The 17,659-nt window shown below is 38.2% G+C and overlaps 1 protein-coding gene across 1 annotated transcript in view; it reads right to left on the bottom strand.

Moving 5' to 3' along the window:
* The window catches only part of MTHFD1L (methylenetetrahydrofolate dehydrogenase (NADP+ dependent) 1 like), a 135,980-nt gene that overhangs the window by 97,192 nt on the left and 21,129 nt on the right, over positions 1-17,659 (bottom strand). Inside the window, exons 11-13 of the mRNA XM_065732137.1 lie at positions 13,922-14,095; positions 3,069-3,205; positions 1,235-1,281 (exon numbers count right to left, since the gene is read on the bottom strand). Coding sequence (XP_065588209.1) covers positions 1,235-1,281; positions 3,069-3,205; positions 13,922-14,095 — 358 coding nt within the window. The remainder of the gene's footprint in view (positions 1-1,234; positions 1,282-3,068; positions 3,206-13,921; positions 14,096-17,659) is intronic.

Genomic DNA, 17,659 nt, shown 5'->3' with positions numbered 1-17,659 from the left:
GGCAAGGACCTCTGGATGTCATTTGTCTAATCTCTCCACACAAGCAGAACAAGTGACCAATTCCACGTCACCAACAATCACCACAGAAGTGATTACACAGTTTTGCTGGGCAGCCTGTGCCAGTGTTCTGCCACTCTCACAGTGCAGAAACGCTCCCTGATATTCAGAGGGAACATCCCGTGTTCCAGTTTATGCTCATTACCTCTTGCTCTGGCTCTGGGCATCACTGAAAAGAGCTCAATTTTCTCTGCACCTTTCCTTCACATATTTATAGATACCAATAAGATTCATCCCCTTCTCTTCCTAGCTATCTCTTCTTTTCCTCAAAGGAGAGCTTCTCCAGTCCCTTCACCAGTCCTATGGCCCTGCACTAGACTCTCCAATATGCCCACATTCCTCTTGTACTAAGGAGACAAAGTGGAGTGAAACTATTGTATATTTCTGATCAAGCATGGTGAACACAGACATTATATGAACTAAACGATTCTAATTTGCCTCTTCATTCAGGGAATATACTTGCATTTTACTCTACAGAAAGCAAAACTCAACTCTGTTACAGTGCACACACATCTCTGAGCACATAGTGATATCATAGAATTGTAGGGGTTGGAAGGGACCTCTAGAGATCATCTAGCCCAACTCCCCTGCCAAAGCGGGCAGAAATGTGTACTACAGGCAAAGGAGAGGATGAGCAAGGCATCTAGTACAGATGGCACCCACCAAACAACAAGGAACACAACGCATGGACTTATGTTTCAGCCCATTCACAAATCTGCAGATCCCTTAACACCATGACTGCTGTGCTAGGGGAAATGGAGGCTTAATTCATATTACCACTGTTTTCACAGTGGGAGTATTTCAAAAGCACCCACCCAGCCAGATTTTTCAAGAGCCCACAAAATTTTCAGAAGTTTTTGAAGAATAGTGATAACACCATTCTCAACAGAAAGACACCTAGTTGTGGGCAGAGGAAAGCTACGGATTAATTCAGAGTGGGAAAACAATTCTTCCATATTGTCAGTGCCATTGGATTAACAGCTGAGTTGTTACAAGCACATACAGTAACTTGTAATGCCACAGACCCAATACATCTCAGAGCAGGCGCATGAAGATGGTGAAGACCACATCAGCTCTCCAGGAAGACCATCACCATAGTCCAAATGCCGCTCCAAACACTTTGCTCTGCCCAACCCCCCCAGGGGACAGTGTTTTGTTGTCTCCACTGTTGTCTCACCTCCTCCATGGGAATCACTTGAGCATATCCACCACCAGCTGCTCCACCTGCACAAGAAAACATGTGGCCTTATCACACTCACATTAGTTTTGGGGACAAAACCCAACATCTTAAACACACAAACTGAAACATACAGTTTTCAACACATATTTTCTCAGTATTTATGTTTCTATTAGAGAATAAACATTGTACCCCAAAAAGCAGTATTTCCATAAACCTCGCTGGTATTTTTCATCAGGCAATAAAATAGAAATTGTTGAACTGAAGGGAAAGCTTTCACACAATGGCTGGCCCAGACTTTGACTAAAAAAGTGTTACCCTCTGCTTCTGTCCAGATTTAGGGCATGGTCATGGCACATGCAGCAGTTGCGTAGAAAGACACAGTACTCGCGAGCAAGTACTGCTTCTGAATGAAACTTTTACACCCTTGCCTGAGTACTCCTTCCCCACTGCCTCCCAGGGCACAGGCAAAAGTGTTGCTGTAGCCTACACAAGAGCAGCAGAATGAATGCACCCATGTGCACCAGCCTTGGCAGAGAAGCACCAAGCACCAGGAGCCTTCCAGCTGAAATCAAACTTGTTAACTTAAACTTCAGCAGAGCAAAGTAGAGCAGATGGGGAGTGTTTGCCCAGTTAGGCACAAGTGTCAGCTGAGAAATGGACAAAAACAAAAAAAAAAAAACCAACAAGAAGATTGTATTACTTCCAATCAACATTGAAGAGAAGCTAGAACTCTAGCTGGCTCTTACTCAGCCTTGAAGCCCTTCATGAAGCCCTTCAAGGCAAAAATACAGCAGCCCAGAATTTAGGGGACAATTCAAGAAGTTCAGCCCTAGTTAAATGTATGATGCAGGCATACATCCATACATATCACCGTCAGCTTCATTGGTGTGGACATTTCAATTCAATATAGGTGGACTGAGGACTCCTCCTCGAAGACAGCAAGTGCCTCCAGACAGAGGAGTGTCTGGAGAGATGTGTACCCATAAAAGCCACCTACTGGCTAATTCATCCCCCTGTCTCCCATTAAGTTTATCCTTTATCTGCATTATCAGTACAGATAAGTTCATGAATATGAGCATGAATATTGGGAAGATGCGTGAGAGAACCCCTTAATTATAAGGTACTTAAAAATAGGAGAATTACTCTGAAAATAACGCCTCCTATTTTATTCCGTTGACCCATGACATCAGAAGCAGATAGTGATGGTATGACAGCAGATGTTGAACCTTCCCACCAATATTACATTACATTTTGTTGCCATGCAGCAGACATCAGTAGAGGAGAAATCTGACAAAAAGGCATCTGACATAGAAGTGCCTAGGAAGCAAATGCATGTCACTGAATTCCTCCATGTGGAAGAAAGAGCATCTATTGACATTCATCTGCGCTTATGAACACTTATGGAGGCCAAACAGTGGATGTCAGCACAGCCAAAGTTGGGCTGAGTGGGCAACATTTTCCTAGCAGCTACGCCATCACAGCAGCTGTGAAACAATGAATCGTGTCTGCTGGTGCAGATGCTTACGACCATGACATGCAGGCTCTTGTACATCACTGGCGAAAAGGCATACCTAATGGTGGTAGTAATTATGTTGAAAAATAGTCTTTTGTAGCTAAGAATTTTCTCTGTCAGATACTGTTGCTGTGTTCCTTGTATCTGTTGTAATTTCCATGGAAACAGGAGGAAGGCATTTCCTTTCAGAGCAACCTACATAAAATATGCTACAGTTAAGACAATCTATTGAACTAGTGAAGTAACTAAGGCTATAAGAAAAATGCAACATTTCCTTTTAACCTGAAACACATAACGCAGACTGCAAATATTACATACCTTTAACTCCAAAAGTAGGTCCTTGAGAAGGTTGTCTCAAACAAGCAAAGGAATTCATCTTAAGGTGTGCAGTGAGAGCCTGAACAAGTCCAATTGTGACTGTGCTTTTCCCTTCTCCTAGGGGTGTAGGGGTTATTCTAGCAAAAGAAGAAAAAAGATTAATCAAATTCTTTGCTGATGTCAGCCTTGATAAGGATATCACTACTTACAGGCTTTGATTTCAATGAAGAATATTTGTACAATAAAATTTCAATAAGATTACTTTATCTCCACAAAAATACTGCCACAATGTTATTCCCTAGCTCAAGTTGGAATGCCAATATACACGTGTCTTCTATTTAAGCAATTCACTATGATAGCAGAACAAGAGAAGATTATTTTGGCAACAGTTCTAAAAAGAATTTATTGAATTTAGACATTTTCATTACAGTACAAAAGTCTCACCAGTTTCATTAACAAACCATCCATCAAGATACTCTGGGCAAGTATTAATACTTCTCTTTTGCAATTCAGGAGATATTTTATTCCCAGTGCTGAAACGATGAATGAAACAATTGCATATTTTAAATTAAACAACTGACATTTTTGTTTGCAGAGCTTAACTATCCATCTCTAACTGACACATCATCATAACACTCAGCAGTGATGGATCAACTGTTTTTTTAACTAAAGCAGGACAGAAAATTCAGTATATTTATCTGAAGATGATTTATTTTGCACTTAATTTCCTTGATACTTTTTAAGAGTGATGAGGGACAATTGCAATCACAGTCTGATCACCTATACAGCAGCTCAAAAACTTCATGCTAAAAAGAAGCCATGTCTGGAATAGGATGGCATTTCAGAAAGACATCCAATCACAAACCAGAGTCTTCAAGTGGAGGTTAGTATCCCTATGTTTGTCTCCCTAATGAAGAGATAATTACGGTCGACTTTCCAAAGTGGAAAGCTTCTACAGACTCAAGCAATGGATGAAGGAGGGAACATATTTATAGGTTGGGAGAAGAATAATGCATGTTGGAACATCAAAAACAAACAAGCAAATGAACAAATAACCTCACTGTTTTCCAAGCAACTCTGAGTGCATTCTAACTAATTCTGAGAGATGCAGCTCAAGGGGTGCATTCCCTCATCTTCAGCATGTTACTTTAAAAAAAAAACAACAAAAACAAAACAGTAGGGTGGTCTCCACAGCCACTATTGACTTCATATGCAAAAAAACTCCGTGAATGAAAGACATCTAAAGTTAAATTATGTCCTCTCTGCTTCAAGGGTCACCATATTTCTTTATGATTCATGCTAAAAATCTGTGAGGCGGATGGTTTTTTCTTAAAGTAGGAACATACCTCCTCAGTCTCAATAACACATTCCAACACTTCATTTGAGGCTCATTTCTCTCTCTGACCATGAAAAGAATAAAGCCCTAGTCCATCCCAGACACATCACTCTGATACAAATTTTGAAGTTTTGCTTTCTGGCAAAGTGCAATCATTCTTATCTTTACTGGCTCTATTACCAGTAGAGAAGTATCTTACTGAAGCTGTCATTAAAATCAGTCTTCGTTCCCAAGGACATACAAGGATGCACACGTATCCTAGTAAAAAAGAAACTCAATCACATTTCCTCTTCAAAACCTGACCTAACACACCTAGTGCTAATTAGAAACACTTCCTTTACCAACTAGAAACTTTGGCAAGGCATTGCTGTCCACAGATCACAATTCAAATTGAATAACAGCACTAACAAAATTGTCAAGGGCAAGGAGACATCTGTCTCCTTGCCTTAAGATACAGTTTAGTTCAGTCAATTCAAACTGACATAAGCCTTTCTTTGTCCAATAAAATTTGAACACACGACAAACATTAACTTGTCACACATGATTTTTTTACATTATTGGATCCCATTATTTTTTGTTTCTTAAAAAAAAAAAAGCAGCAGCAATGAAGCCTTTGCAAGACATGTCTAGAATAATTCAAGCAACAAGAGGCAAGCCTAATTAGGATCTTCTCTACTGCTCTGGGAAAAAAATATTTATCTTCAGATGTGTAACATTTAAACTCAAGTTTCATTGAAATAATGATATTTAGTATATCAGTAAGAGATTCTCTGAACTGAGACACTTCAGAAATAGTATTCTGTCTGTTGATGGCTTTGTACTGTACTTAGTACATGACTTAGTGAACTTGGGCATTTGTTCTCAGTCATCTTTGCCAGCGATTATAACATAAAGTTTGCCAAAAATCAAAGCTAAGAGCACAGCCAGTAACACTCTCTAGACTGTTCAGTCATCCAGACTTCCTAGAACTACACTCCTTTAACTGAAAAAGGGAATCAGTTTTTCCAATGTCATTCCTCTCAGAGGCACAGACCATATCACATGGCAACAGAAAACCAGTAAAGTTTAGATCACTAAAACCCAAACTGAGATGTTGCAAATATTTGAAGGAGCTTCCCCTTAAGCAGTCTGCAGGTTAAGACAGAGTTTAAAGGCCCATAAAGAGATGATATCCAATGTTTTGGGTTTTTTTTTGTTTGGTTGTTTTTTTTAAACAGAGAAAACTGAGAAGTCAGATGATCAGTGCTCTACAGAAAGTATTATCATGATAACAGAATGGTTTGGAGAGAACCTTTAAGATCATCTAGTTCCAACCCCTGCTATAGGCAGGGGCACCTTCCTCTAGGACAGGTTGCTCCATCCAGCCTGGCCTTGAATGCTTCCAGGGAGGGGGCACCCACAACCTCTCTGGGCAACCTGTTCCAGTGTCTCACCACCCTCACAGTAAAGAATTTCTTCCTAACATCCAGTCTAAATCTACCTGCTTCTAGTATGAAGCCATTCCCCCTTATCCTTTTGCTACGTTCCCTTAAAAACTCCCTCCACAGCTTTCCTGTAGACCCCTATCGTGCTCTGGAGGGTTACTCTAAGGACTCCCCTTTGCCTTCTCTTCTTCAGGCTGAGAAGCCTCAACACTCAATACATAATATCACTGCATCATCCATTTTGAAATTTCAAATTACTTTTTCCTCTCTGTCTTCTACACTTTCAGATGCTCCTGTTTAAAAATAGGAAGAAATGCATACCTTCAGAAGACTACCTTCCGACTCTCAGCAACTTTAGGCCTGTTCATAACTCACTTTAACAAATTGGTAAAACAATATACCTCCCATCTCTGTCCTTTAGATTAAACAGCTCTTGCTTTCTGTCATTTCTGACAGCACTATCCCCAAAAGACTCTTGAAAGGTAATTAAGAAGTCTCTCCTTTTGCTGCTTACCTTAGTCTTCCCTGAAGCAAAGGCTCTTTGCTTACCCTCAAGACTAGTAGCCAGTCTTTGCTTTGTAGATACACTGTGCTCATGACACAGGCAGTGCCACCTACCAACTTACTGCTGTCTAATAGTTGAGAATCTTCTGCCTCTCCCTCATGTTGTGCCATTCCCACTACCCAGACCTTACTGCAAAAATCCTTGTTCATTTCCAACCACACTATCTTGAATTAATACTAGATTACTCTCCCCATGTCCTATACTCTGGTCGTAAAGGTCATTCTGCAAAGCATGTTTAATATCTGAGGTCCTTCTCCATATCAGAATAACTTCAAGCTTTGCATCATCAAAACTTCAGCAGCACTGCCTGACCTGTTGCACTGGGTCATTAAAAATATTAAATGAGACCCAAGATCACTAGTTGTAGTGCTCCATATCACCATCTCCTTCCCCTGACATCCAAGGTGTTAGCACAGCCAAATTCCTCACCTAAGTGACTTGCTACAGAAAAAAAATATATATGTTTTACAGGTTTATATGCCTAACCTCATCTCTCCCTCTGAAAAGAGTCTTGTCTCATTTGTTTCTTATCTCACTACCAATGCACTGCAAAAATGTAGCATTTTTTTCTCTCAGCAAACAGATGAAACCATTTTAACTTTAGAGGAGGGCTAAGCTCTCAGACATTAATTCTGGTGAAGCTAACAGTTTGAAAAGCTAAGGCTGGTTTATCTTCTAGTAACTTGTTCCTGCGCCTACAACCTTTATCTTATCTTGTCATGTAACTGATAGAAGACTGTTTGCTACAACCAGTTCTTCACTCGTTTTTATTATTTAAACTTGAATTCAGAAAAACATCAGCTTTTGTTGCCTTAGTTACTGACTATGAAGAAACCTGCTGGCTATCATATTTTGTGACACCTGGACCCTACAACCCTACAAGTACTAGCTGCATTTGTTCAGGGATCTCCCCACAAGCCTTTTCTGCAGCACAATCTGTTGCAGGATTCTCACTCAGAATTTTAGCAAAGTACAGAGCTTTTGCTGGCTTTGTAGAGCCAACAAAACCTGTGTGATTTAGAGCAGATACTAAGAAGAATCCACTTCATCTCCTTTAAATAGTGGTTTTGATCCCTGTCTTTCTATCCATACCATGTTGTCTTAGCTCCTTATTTACTGCAAGAGCACAAAATGCTACTTCATTTCTTTCACTTTCACCTTCCTAACTCCTACAAGAATAGATATTTTGTTCAGTGTATGATATCTTGACAGCCAACTCTTCCTGATTTAGTCTTGCTAAGCTCCACACTTCCATTTTTCCTACCACTCTGGTATCATTGCTTTGTTCACAAGACACTTTCTTTTAGAGCATTACAGACAGATCAACTCACTTTCACTACCGGTTTCACTCCCCTGACTGCTATACTAACGCTGGTTGCCCAAATCCTCTTTAAATGATGACAACTATACTTTCTCCTTGTTCTACTGCTTCATTCACTTTTTTTTCCATTGCCATAATCTCTTTCACTTGATCCTCTTATTCCTGTGTATTAAAGCCGGATTTAGATAATAAAAAACTAATCTTGAGGCATTACTGTGCTCATTCAAAGACTTCTCATTCAAAGACTTAACAAGATAACACTTAAAGCTATTAGTTACAAAAAGAGGGGGAAAAAAGAAGAAAAAAAGAAAAAAACTAAACCAAACAAATGGAAAAAACCCAAACTCAAACTATTTGCTGTGATACAGATACTTGTAACTGTTTATTATAACTTACTTGTAAAGGACTTTGTACAAAAAACTCAGTGCACATCGGAGTTACACTGATAACAGAACAACTATTACTTGTGGATCTGCTTGATGGTGACTGGTATCTTTAAAAATACTGTGAAGTTCACATTTGATGGAATTCAGAGAGATATCACTAGCTTACTGTTCAAGTGCCTCCCAAGGCAGACTAGTCTGGCATGCAGAGAGGCCTAGGAACTTTACAATTCTCATGAAAAAGTAAAATCAAAGATGCAGCTTACTGTTCAGTATAGAAAGGAAACTGAAAAAGAAATACTTCAATTGCAGCCAAAATGCACGTTGGCAGTTGTATGAAGAATAGTATCTACCTATTCCAGAAGATTCACACCATCAAACACTACATTACTAAAATACTCTGCTAACCTGTCTGGCTTTTTCTATGTGACTCAATTTCCAGTACACTGGTACTCAGCTCCAGTCACAGCCCCACTGTGAATGTGGCACTCTTGACAGAACTAACCATCAACAAGTAAGAGTTAAAAGTGAACTAAAGCAAGCTTATGTTCCCCACTGTACTCCTGCAAGCCCACAGCAGTCTGTAGCCACGCATCACTGCTGATAGGATCTTCGCAATATAAAATATTTGGATTGAAGAGTCTACATTTTCAATGTATTCCTCAAATGGGTTTTAATCGATTTTCTTCCCTTCTGAGAAACCCTGTGATCCATGGTTTTCCTGAAACTAGAGTTTTTCAGATGAAGAGGTAAAGGCTCAAAATGTATAAAGGCAGCTGTGACAGAGGAAGAAAATCAGCAAACAGACTTCCCTAAATAGTCTACAGCTCTTGTGTGACACAAAAATTCTTGTCCATTCAAGAAGGTGGAAATAGGCAAAAATCCTGAGAAGTCAAGAACAGAAACTTGACTCTTTCCACCTAATGTAATCAACAAATCACAATGACTCCTGCAAATCACAGTATTCAGTAAAGTCAGTTTGATCTAGACAATCATTTGCCTTCAACTTCTCATCTCACATGTGACATCGTGGCACAGCACCTTTGACTCTGAGGGGTTCAGCAGCAGCCTGGAGACTACAGGATAAACTCTAAGAGTTGTAGTCATTTAACAATTTCAATTGATACCTCAACTTTGGTTTTAAATACCAATTAAAAAAAGTAAACATAAAAAGCCTGAAATTGAAACAGATTTCTATTCTAATCATTTCCTTAGAAAGTTTATTTTAAATATCTTCCCTTTTGTACCTGGACTACTTTGATCAGTTTTTATAAATAAAATAATCCATTTGAGCAGTTTTGTAGATGTTCAGATGTTTTTGCTGGCTACACTACTGAGCCTACACACTTGCAACTGAGGTCACTAGCTCACATGAGTATAAAATTACAATTGCCAGAGGCTAACTTTAGCTCAGTTGTGCATTTTTAAACAGATACTGCAATTCTGACCTCATGCAAATCTAGGGGAAAAAAAAAACACTTTAAAATACAGTAAATTTTAAAGAGAGTCAAGAGATTTTTTTGCACGTATTTGTATTCTTCTTCACATTTCTTTAATATGTTTTCACTCTAAACACAGAAATCCCACAGTCATTTCCCTGCCTAAACTTACTTTGCAACCTACCAAGTGGTCAACATCGCCTTGGCAAAATGAATTTTCTGTGACACTAGGAAGCCTTCTCTCTTTATGTATATCAAAACAAAGAAAAGGACATGTAGACTTTGTTTGTTTGTTATACATCACATTAGCTTACAGTGGAGCTACTTCTGTGGGAAAGCTAAAAGAGATCTGACAAGGAGAAAATAAACAAACAGAAATGATACACTGCACCAGCCATAACCTCCTCACAGCTACCAAAGCCATTGTTTCAGTAAGAACTCTACTGGATGTGACAACCCTTCTCTTCCAGTTTCCTATCTTCAACACATTTTAAAGAGTTCACCATTCCTTTGTTCCGCATGGAAACCTGTGAAGTCTTGCCATCAAGGAGATGGGCAAGAGAGTTCTCATAAACTACAGTCTTACCCAAATAAATCTCTCACCCAAGTTTACAACTGTCAGAAATTTATCTCTGAGCACAGGAAAGTTGGAACTTACGCCACTTTCTGAGGTTAGAGCATTACAACACCACACTGTCATCTTGAAAGTGGGACTGGAGCTTCTAGATACGAAAGCACAGTGATGGCTGTTAAGCTACAGTAACTAAACAAAGCCAGTAAAAGACTCAAGAATTCACAAATACAAACTCTCAATAGTCAAAGACTTAGAGAAGATAATCCCCATCAGCACCTACACAGTGACACTATAAATACCTGACAGTCTCAGTCATGACTTTACTTTGGATTCTCAACTGTTTCAGTGCATCAAGATAGTGGTATTTTTTTTCTATTTATTCTTCCACATATTTTCTTTCCTTTATGTCTACACTTTTTCTTCTAAGCACTTCTGGGCCAAGAAATACAGTGAACGGCAATACAAACTAGTACATACCTACCCTCCGTACATTCAACTCCAAATTTGAATGTTCTGTTCCTAAAATAGTTACCATCATACAACTTGAAGGAGCATTAAGATAGCATTTATTCAGTGTACTTTTATCTTATAAAATAAATTGCTCAACACAAAATAATCTATTAAAGTTAGGAAAAAACACTAGTATAAAATGTTTCAGCATTCAGAAACCAACACACTTCTTGCAGAGAACAAAAAAAAGCATATTTCATAATTGCATTTAAAAACAAAGGATTGGAACACACACAGAGTGCAACAAATTTTATATGAAGATTTCACGTTGTGTTTACCAGTATGCAGTTTACATGCTTGAATGCATGGCCCAGTTACCTTGGACACTAAATGTAGCTACTATGTCAGCACAGGCTTTGTTCATTTGCATATTCAGATTATTGTGCAATGAATGGGAGGCAGCTTAAGTTAACATATCCTGCAACAGAATTTGTTTTAGCATGCTAAAAGCTTGAACATAGGCAGTTGATGCAGAAAAGCTAATTACTCCAAGATAACCGATGGATCTGACCCCAATGGCTCTTAATATGAGTCCTATAGAATTACAATCACACACACAAAAAAGTAGTAGGAAATAAGAATTAAAAAATGAGGGTGAGGAAAAAAGCTCTCAGCACAGAAGAAAATGGAATTCACAGAGAAACATCATCACCTGGATGACTAATTTTGAGTTACTTGATCTGCTCAACAAAACTAACTTTTCAGCACACCAAATGTGTATTGCATTTGATTGTACTTCTGTGCATTCAGAAAGTGTCTGTAAGACTTCTGAATTAGTAGTAATGTTTTAAAAAGTCATATATGTAACCATTACCATTAATGAAAAAATGTATCTTTGTTGCTATTCAGACCAACAACTATGGGCACATCAGGAATAAACTAGAAGAGCATTTGCATGAAATATTCATAACTCCTAGACATAATGAAACATTTAAGCCCTGTTACAGGCACAAATGTCTCCAGCTGCATCATGGATATATGGAGATTCTCCAGATTGTTGAATACACACACACACTTTTTACTACCTTTGCTTATGAAAATTTGGCATAGACTCATGGGATGGTTTGGGTTGGATGGGACCTTTAAGATCAACTAGTTCCAACTCCCCTGCTATAGGCAGAAATATCTCCCTCATAAACCCTTGTTATATACAGTAAATATTTCCATCAGACCAAATACTCGGAAGTGTAAGCAGAAAATTGAAATTTTTCCTTTAGAGTCTTGAAAACTTAGTCTGAAGACCTATACACCATAGCTTACTGAAGTAGTTTCTAAATATCTATGCTTATGGTAATCCTACATAAGAATCCAAATGGCAGGCGTTAGCTGACCTTGCCTTGGCAGGTAGAGCATGAAGAAGGCAAGTGAAGATATTGTTTTGCTCCAATTTCTATATCTGATTGGTGCTCATTCTTCATTGTACTAAACATTCTCTTACCAGATGTAGCTGCTCAGCTTTGTTAAAATGATGACTGCCTGCTATAGCCAATTAGCAAACAAGAACAGCTGAGAACACATGAATATACATCATATATATTTGATAATTACAACATTTCAAAATATGAACTCTTCCAGAAGAGAAGGTTTCCACTATTATTGCTACCTTGCCCAAGCACTCCCTACTAACCCCTATGCAAAAGTAGTTTTACAGTTACTACATGAGATACAATGACCTCAGAGAGGTTACCAATAGCAACATATTGCTAATCAAATTTTGTAGGTATCAAAACCAACCCTTCTTTGTTTGAGTGTAAAATACAGTTGAGTCTTTACACACACCCTATGAACTCATGGAGACAAATTTCTATTTGCTCCTAGTTTTTCATTCAGCTAGTCAAAGCCTTTGACTAGCTGAATGAAATTCAAATTCAGCTAGCAAGCCCTTCCTTCCACATACATGCTTGTCTGCCTCTGCTCCAACAAACCACAGAGATAACTTCTTGAGATACCTTGCTCAAACCAGGAAACTAGGGGACAAAAAGGTATGAAGTATTGGTGAAGTGAGCCTGACAATTAAAATCCACCTAGATAGAGTCTCACTTCATACCATCCTCCATTTCCAGATATCTGCAAGTCATCTCTGCTTTTATGAAACTCTGTTGCTTGAGAAGCATGGCACAGTCTGTAAGTGTGTGATGCCTAACTGATGCAGCTGACAACATGAGCCTGTATGTGCACAGTAGAAGCTTTCTTTAAATCCAGTCAATACTGCTCCCCAGTCACAAGAAAACAAAAGATAATATAAAACTCTACCAAAGTTGAGAACTGGCTCAACCAGATACTTTATCTTAAACAACTGCTCCAAAGTCCTTCTGGAAAATCTTCATTACTTCAATTTTATAGCACAGGTTTGAAGGCAGTTTCACAACTCATTTGCCTCAGCTTTTTAACATTAGATCTCTCAGTTTGCAATAGCTCCACTTCAGACAAAGCCAAAAATCCAGGCAGTCCCAAAGAAAGGTACTAAAGCATGAAGGTACTGAAGCAAACGCTTTGCTAAAACACTGTCTGACTGAGGAATTGGTAGATTAAACTACCTAAGAACAGCTTTCTCTTTCTGGATAAGCCTGAAGTTATAAATTTTAAACCCAACTGGTTTTATTTACAAAGAAGCAACCTGAAAGATTTATTCAGACTACAAAGAACAAATTGCATTTGAAATATTAATGAGAACTGTAACATCTGATTACAATTAGATGTTTCCACTTAATAAACAAGGTGAATGAAGGCATTTTGTTCGCTAAGTGAGGGAAAAAAGAAAAAGCAGATCTTCAAAAAAGAAGAACATAAATCCAGTTGAGCGTAGTATTTTCTGTAATCGTGGGAACAGAGCGCAGGATAAGCCTGCCTGGAGACATGTCTACATTTCGGAGAAAAAACATGGCTTATTTAAATATGTAATCTATTCTTCAATAAAAAAGGTATTTGGTGTTAATATCAAAAGATTAGCAGGCAGCTTCTGTTTGTTTATAAACAGCCACAGTACACACAGACTTAAATACTCAAGGTAAACATTTTAAATGCTTATAAAGCAATAAGAAAAACTCCACACAACAGACAAGATTAAGAAGCTTAGAAAAAACTTTAGAAAATATACTTTACTTCCATATAGCAGAAAGGTTGCATTACTTTAGAAAAATAAATAAAATTTAAAAACTGCTTGCTTTCAGAACAGAAAGACATACAGCCCCAAACATTCAGGGTTTTTATTTGTGCAGTATATTAAAAAGATGTAAGCTGCATGTTTATATTAATATGAGTGGAAAGGGTGTACATTAATCACATTACTGTGCATTCTTACCCAGCAACTAGAACATATTTTCCATCTGGTTGATCCTTTAACCTTTCCAGCAGGGACAAACGTACTTTGGCTTTGGTTTGGCCATAGATTTCAATTTCATCTGTAAGCAATCCTATCTCCTTGGCAAGTACATCAACAGCTTTTGGACTCTGCGCTCGGGAAATCTCAATATCGCTGGAAAAGAAAACAAATAGAAGCCAGGAGATTTCTCTCAGCTTAGGTGGTCGACGACAGAACACAAAACAACAGCAAATACTCCAACAATGGGGTTATTGTAATCAGTTTTTCAATCCTCTCTCACATTCTATTAACCAAATCTAAATATTGGCTGCACCTAGTATAATACTGAAAATCACATGCAATGTTTGTTAATTGTTATACTTCCACAGTGCTCTCTCATTTAATCAGATTCCAAATACTACGTAATGCTTTCATCTCACGTTAGAGACCTATCTGCTGGATGGTCCAACACATCCCAATGGAATGAATGTTTCTGTTTGTATTTTTCTCCTCCTCCCTCCCAGGAAGTGCATGTAGCACATGCACTTTAGTAAAAAGCACATATGTTGCTTGGCCAAGAATCACATAAACACATTAGCTAAACATGATACTTGTGCACCTTGTGCCTTTCATCAGAGGGCACCACCAAGTGAGCTAAGCCTCACTTCTCCACACAACTTCAAAGCAGTTAAATTGAAAGCTGCTAAATATTAGGTTAATGCATAGGATTCAGACCAGAAGTGCTTTGAGCTCATAAACTACTTCCTCCAAGGACTGCAAGCGGGAGCCTGAAAAAGAACATGGAGAAAGGGCTGCCTGAGTGAAGGTGGCTGCAGCCTGGGGACGTGAGGCATCCACAGTTCCTGACCTAGACCACCTGGGCTCATTGGATATAATACCTCTTCATGGACTTTTGTTGTGTGAGCTTGACCTAGTTTTCCCTGAAGCTTCCCAAAGCTTTTAGCAGCTGTGAGCTCCAACAGCAGTAGTGCCCAGGGTCAGGCACACAAGATTTTAAGAGCCATCTCCCTTAGCTTTGAATTGCTCACACCACCATGAAAATTGGCTAAAAAAATTATCAAGGGATTAATTACTTCCAGCTTATCTAGGCTAAACTCCTTCCTGTAGTCTTGGTTGACTGCAATAATTTTTAAGACATAATCTGGCAACAGCATCAAAGCTAATGTCCTGGACTTTTTAAACAGTCTGCAAGACCTCAAATATCCAGAGTAACACAGAACTACTGCCAAACATAAACCTCAAGCATGGACTTAGCTGTTGCACATCCACCAGCAAACCATCATTTTTTGTCACCTAAATTGTACACCTTTCTTTGAAGATCTTGATAACCTAAACTAGGACCATCATTCAATTATATTCAAGGGTACTTCTTGAACACGTCACTTTTCCACCATGCAACATCTAAGTGAACCCCAGAAATCAGAATCAAATGCTGACACAATCAAATACAGTGGGGTAAGAAGCTACTCAACCACAGCACTTAGTGGGATGCAGATCATTTTGTTGCATGTACTCAGCTGGCATCTGATCACCGTCAAGGACATACCAAGCACACTCTCTTGCATAGGAGGATTTTCCTTTGGCTTTCTTATGCATTTCTTCAAACACAATTAGCCATAAAAATACATCAAGAACACAAAATGTAGTAGCTCATAAACATCACATGACACAGAATATTTAGTTTTCTTCAAACTCAACAAAAACAGCTTGAGTACCAAAGAAACATTGTTAAGCTGATGGTACTGTGGTCCCTTGAAGGTTAAACCAAAAAAAATTGTGTAGTGACCTATCTTCTGAATAAAGCAATTAATGTATTCAGTAAGGGAAGAAGGGTGTAGACTTGCATAACAGACAGTTAACATGGTGTTTTGCGTTGCTGCTTTAAAAAACAAAAAGCAAAGAAAATAACCTCCTACTAAACAAAATAATTCTCCTTACTAAAAGATAGAAGCTACTTTTTCAAATTTCAAGACAGATAATCAAGACTTCCTGCAGCAATCTCAGCCCTTCCTATTTCCCTCATCTCTCTTGTCACAAATACTGCCCTCTCTGAGTTCTGGAAGAAACAATTGGGCAATAAGGCTTTTTCCATCCTACAGGTACTACGACTAGCAAAAAGTGGAAGAAGCAAAACTGATAAAACTGTAACAAAGTTGAAAGAAAGAATTCTTAGATAAATTAAATACAAATATTTGTCAAGTAAAATTGACAGAGGATGTTCTCCCTGTGTAAAACCACTGCTGTTATCATTTCCTCATCTGAAGTTCCCTTAGGAACCTTCAACAATACATACAAAACGTTATGTCAGTATACGTTCCCAGATGAAATATATTTTCTAAAACACAAGAAATTAAAGACCTGACTATAACTAATCTTTAGAAGATTACATTTGCAGCTAGGTCTTTTAGGTTGTAGTTATACATAAATATATGTTAGAAATACTAAGATTATTCCGTTATGTCATTCAATATTAAGCTGCAAATCAGCAACAAAGGCTCTTCTGCACCAATGAGAACTGTTAACCAAGCAGTATACTATTGTCAGCATCAAATCATACTTCATGAAATGCAAGATTTAAAAGATGTGGGGAAGGCTTTACATCTACTAAGCCTATGTCACGGAGAGTGCTTTCTATATACACTGGTAAGAAAATCCTCCATTTGTTTCCAAAACCTTTGGAAATACTTCAATTAACACCCAGTTCTCACAGAAATCAAAAAGCAGATGTTCCTAGATTTAGTGCTTTAGCAGCTTTCCTAATTTTCAATGAAAACTCCATCTGCTTCCATGCAATGTTGTATACTACTATAAGACTGTATTTTATTGCAGGATACCTTCCATCTGATACCATATTTTACATTTAAAAGGCAAAAGAGACATAAAGCAATAGAGCAATCAAATAAATGTAAGCCCTATAGCGAGTTGTACTTTATAGCATTGTACATTAAATACGTATATATGTATTATAATAAACACACATTGACATAAAAAGGGTGGGAATGCTTTTTGGAGAGGTTTTTTTTTTTTTGCCAACAAGTTCATGATAATACATGCATTAATCTATTGTTTAACTATATTATTCAAGGACATTTTTCAAACTTTAACTCTCAGAGTGCTATTACATGTTGGTCCAGAGAAAGCTCAAGAATTTCTCCCCTTTTATGGCCCTGCTAATGACAGAAAACTCATTCTTTTGGCAGCTCTAGTTTAAATTGCAAGTTGTGTCCATTCCCATTAAAAGGTTGTAAGAGGCAGCAAAAAATAAACTGAAGTGCTTTAAAAGAAAATATTTTGCTACAGCTTTTCAAAAACACAGCAATGGGATTCAGGTGCAGGCACACAAATACGCACACACAAATATCAAAGTCTTCCCTCATTGCAAAAATCTCCTTTCAAGCCCATGGCTCCCCTCTCTGTCACCCACCACAACCAATACTCAGCAACTACTTGAGCACAGCCAAGAACTCAGGCTGCCTGAAACATTGGAGGTGTCACCAACTCTACTAGGGCAGACAAGAAACCCTCACATGGGCTTTGGGAGGTTAATGATAGAAATTAATGGGAAATATTCTGGTTATAAGAATAAACATGCTTCCTGTTCTTTACATCTAGGTAAGAAAAGTTTAAGACAGAAGGAAATAAAAACAATTTAAAATGCCATTGAAATGAAAGGACCTTAAGTAGATCCATAAACTCCCTCCTCCACTTGAGTGATTC

Source organism: Cyrtonyx montezumae, unplaced genomic scaffold, assembly GCF_038088225.1.
Source record: "Cyrtonyx montezumae isolate F1298 unplaced genomic scaffold, pur_monq_1.0 scaffold_0, whole genome shotgun sequence".
In the NCBI taxonomy this organism is placed as follows: Eukaryota; Metazoa; Chordata; class Aves; order Galliformes; family Odontophoridae; genus Cyrtonyx; species Cyrtonyx montezumae.
Note: the sequence above shows the minus strand (reverse complement) of the source record. Positions and strands in the feature narration are given on the sequence as shown.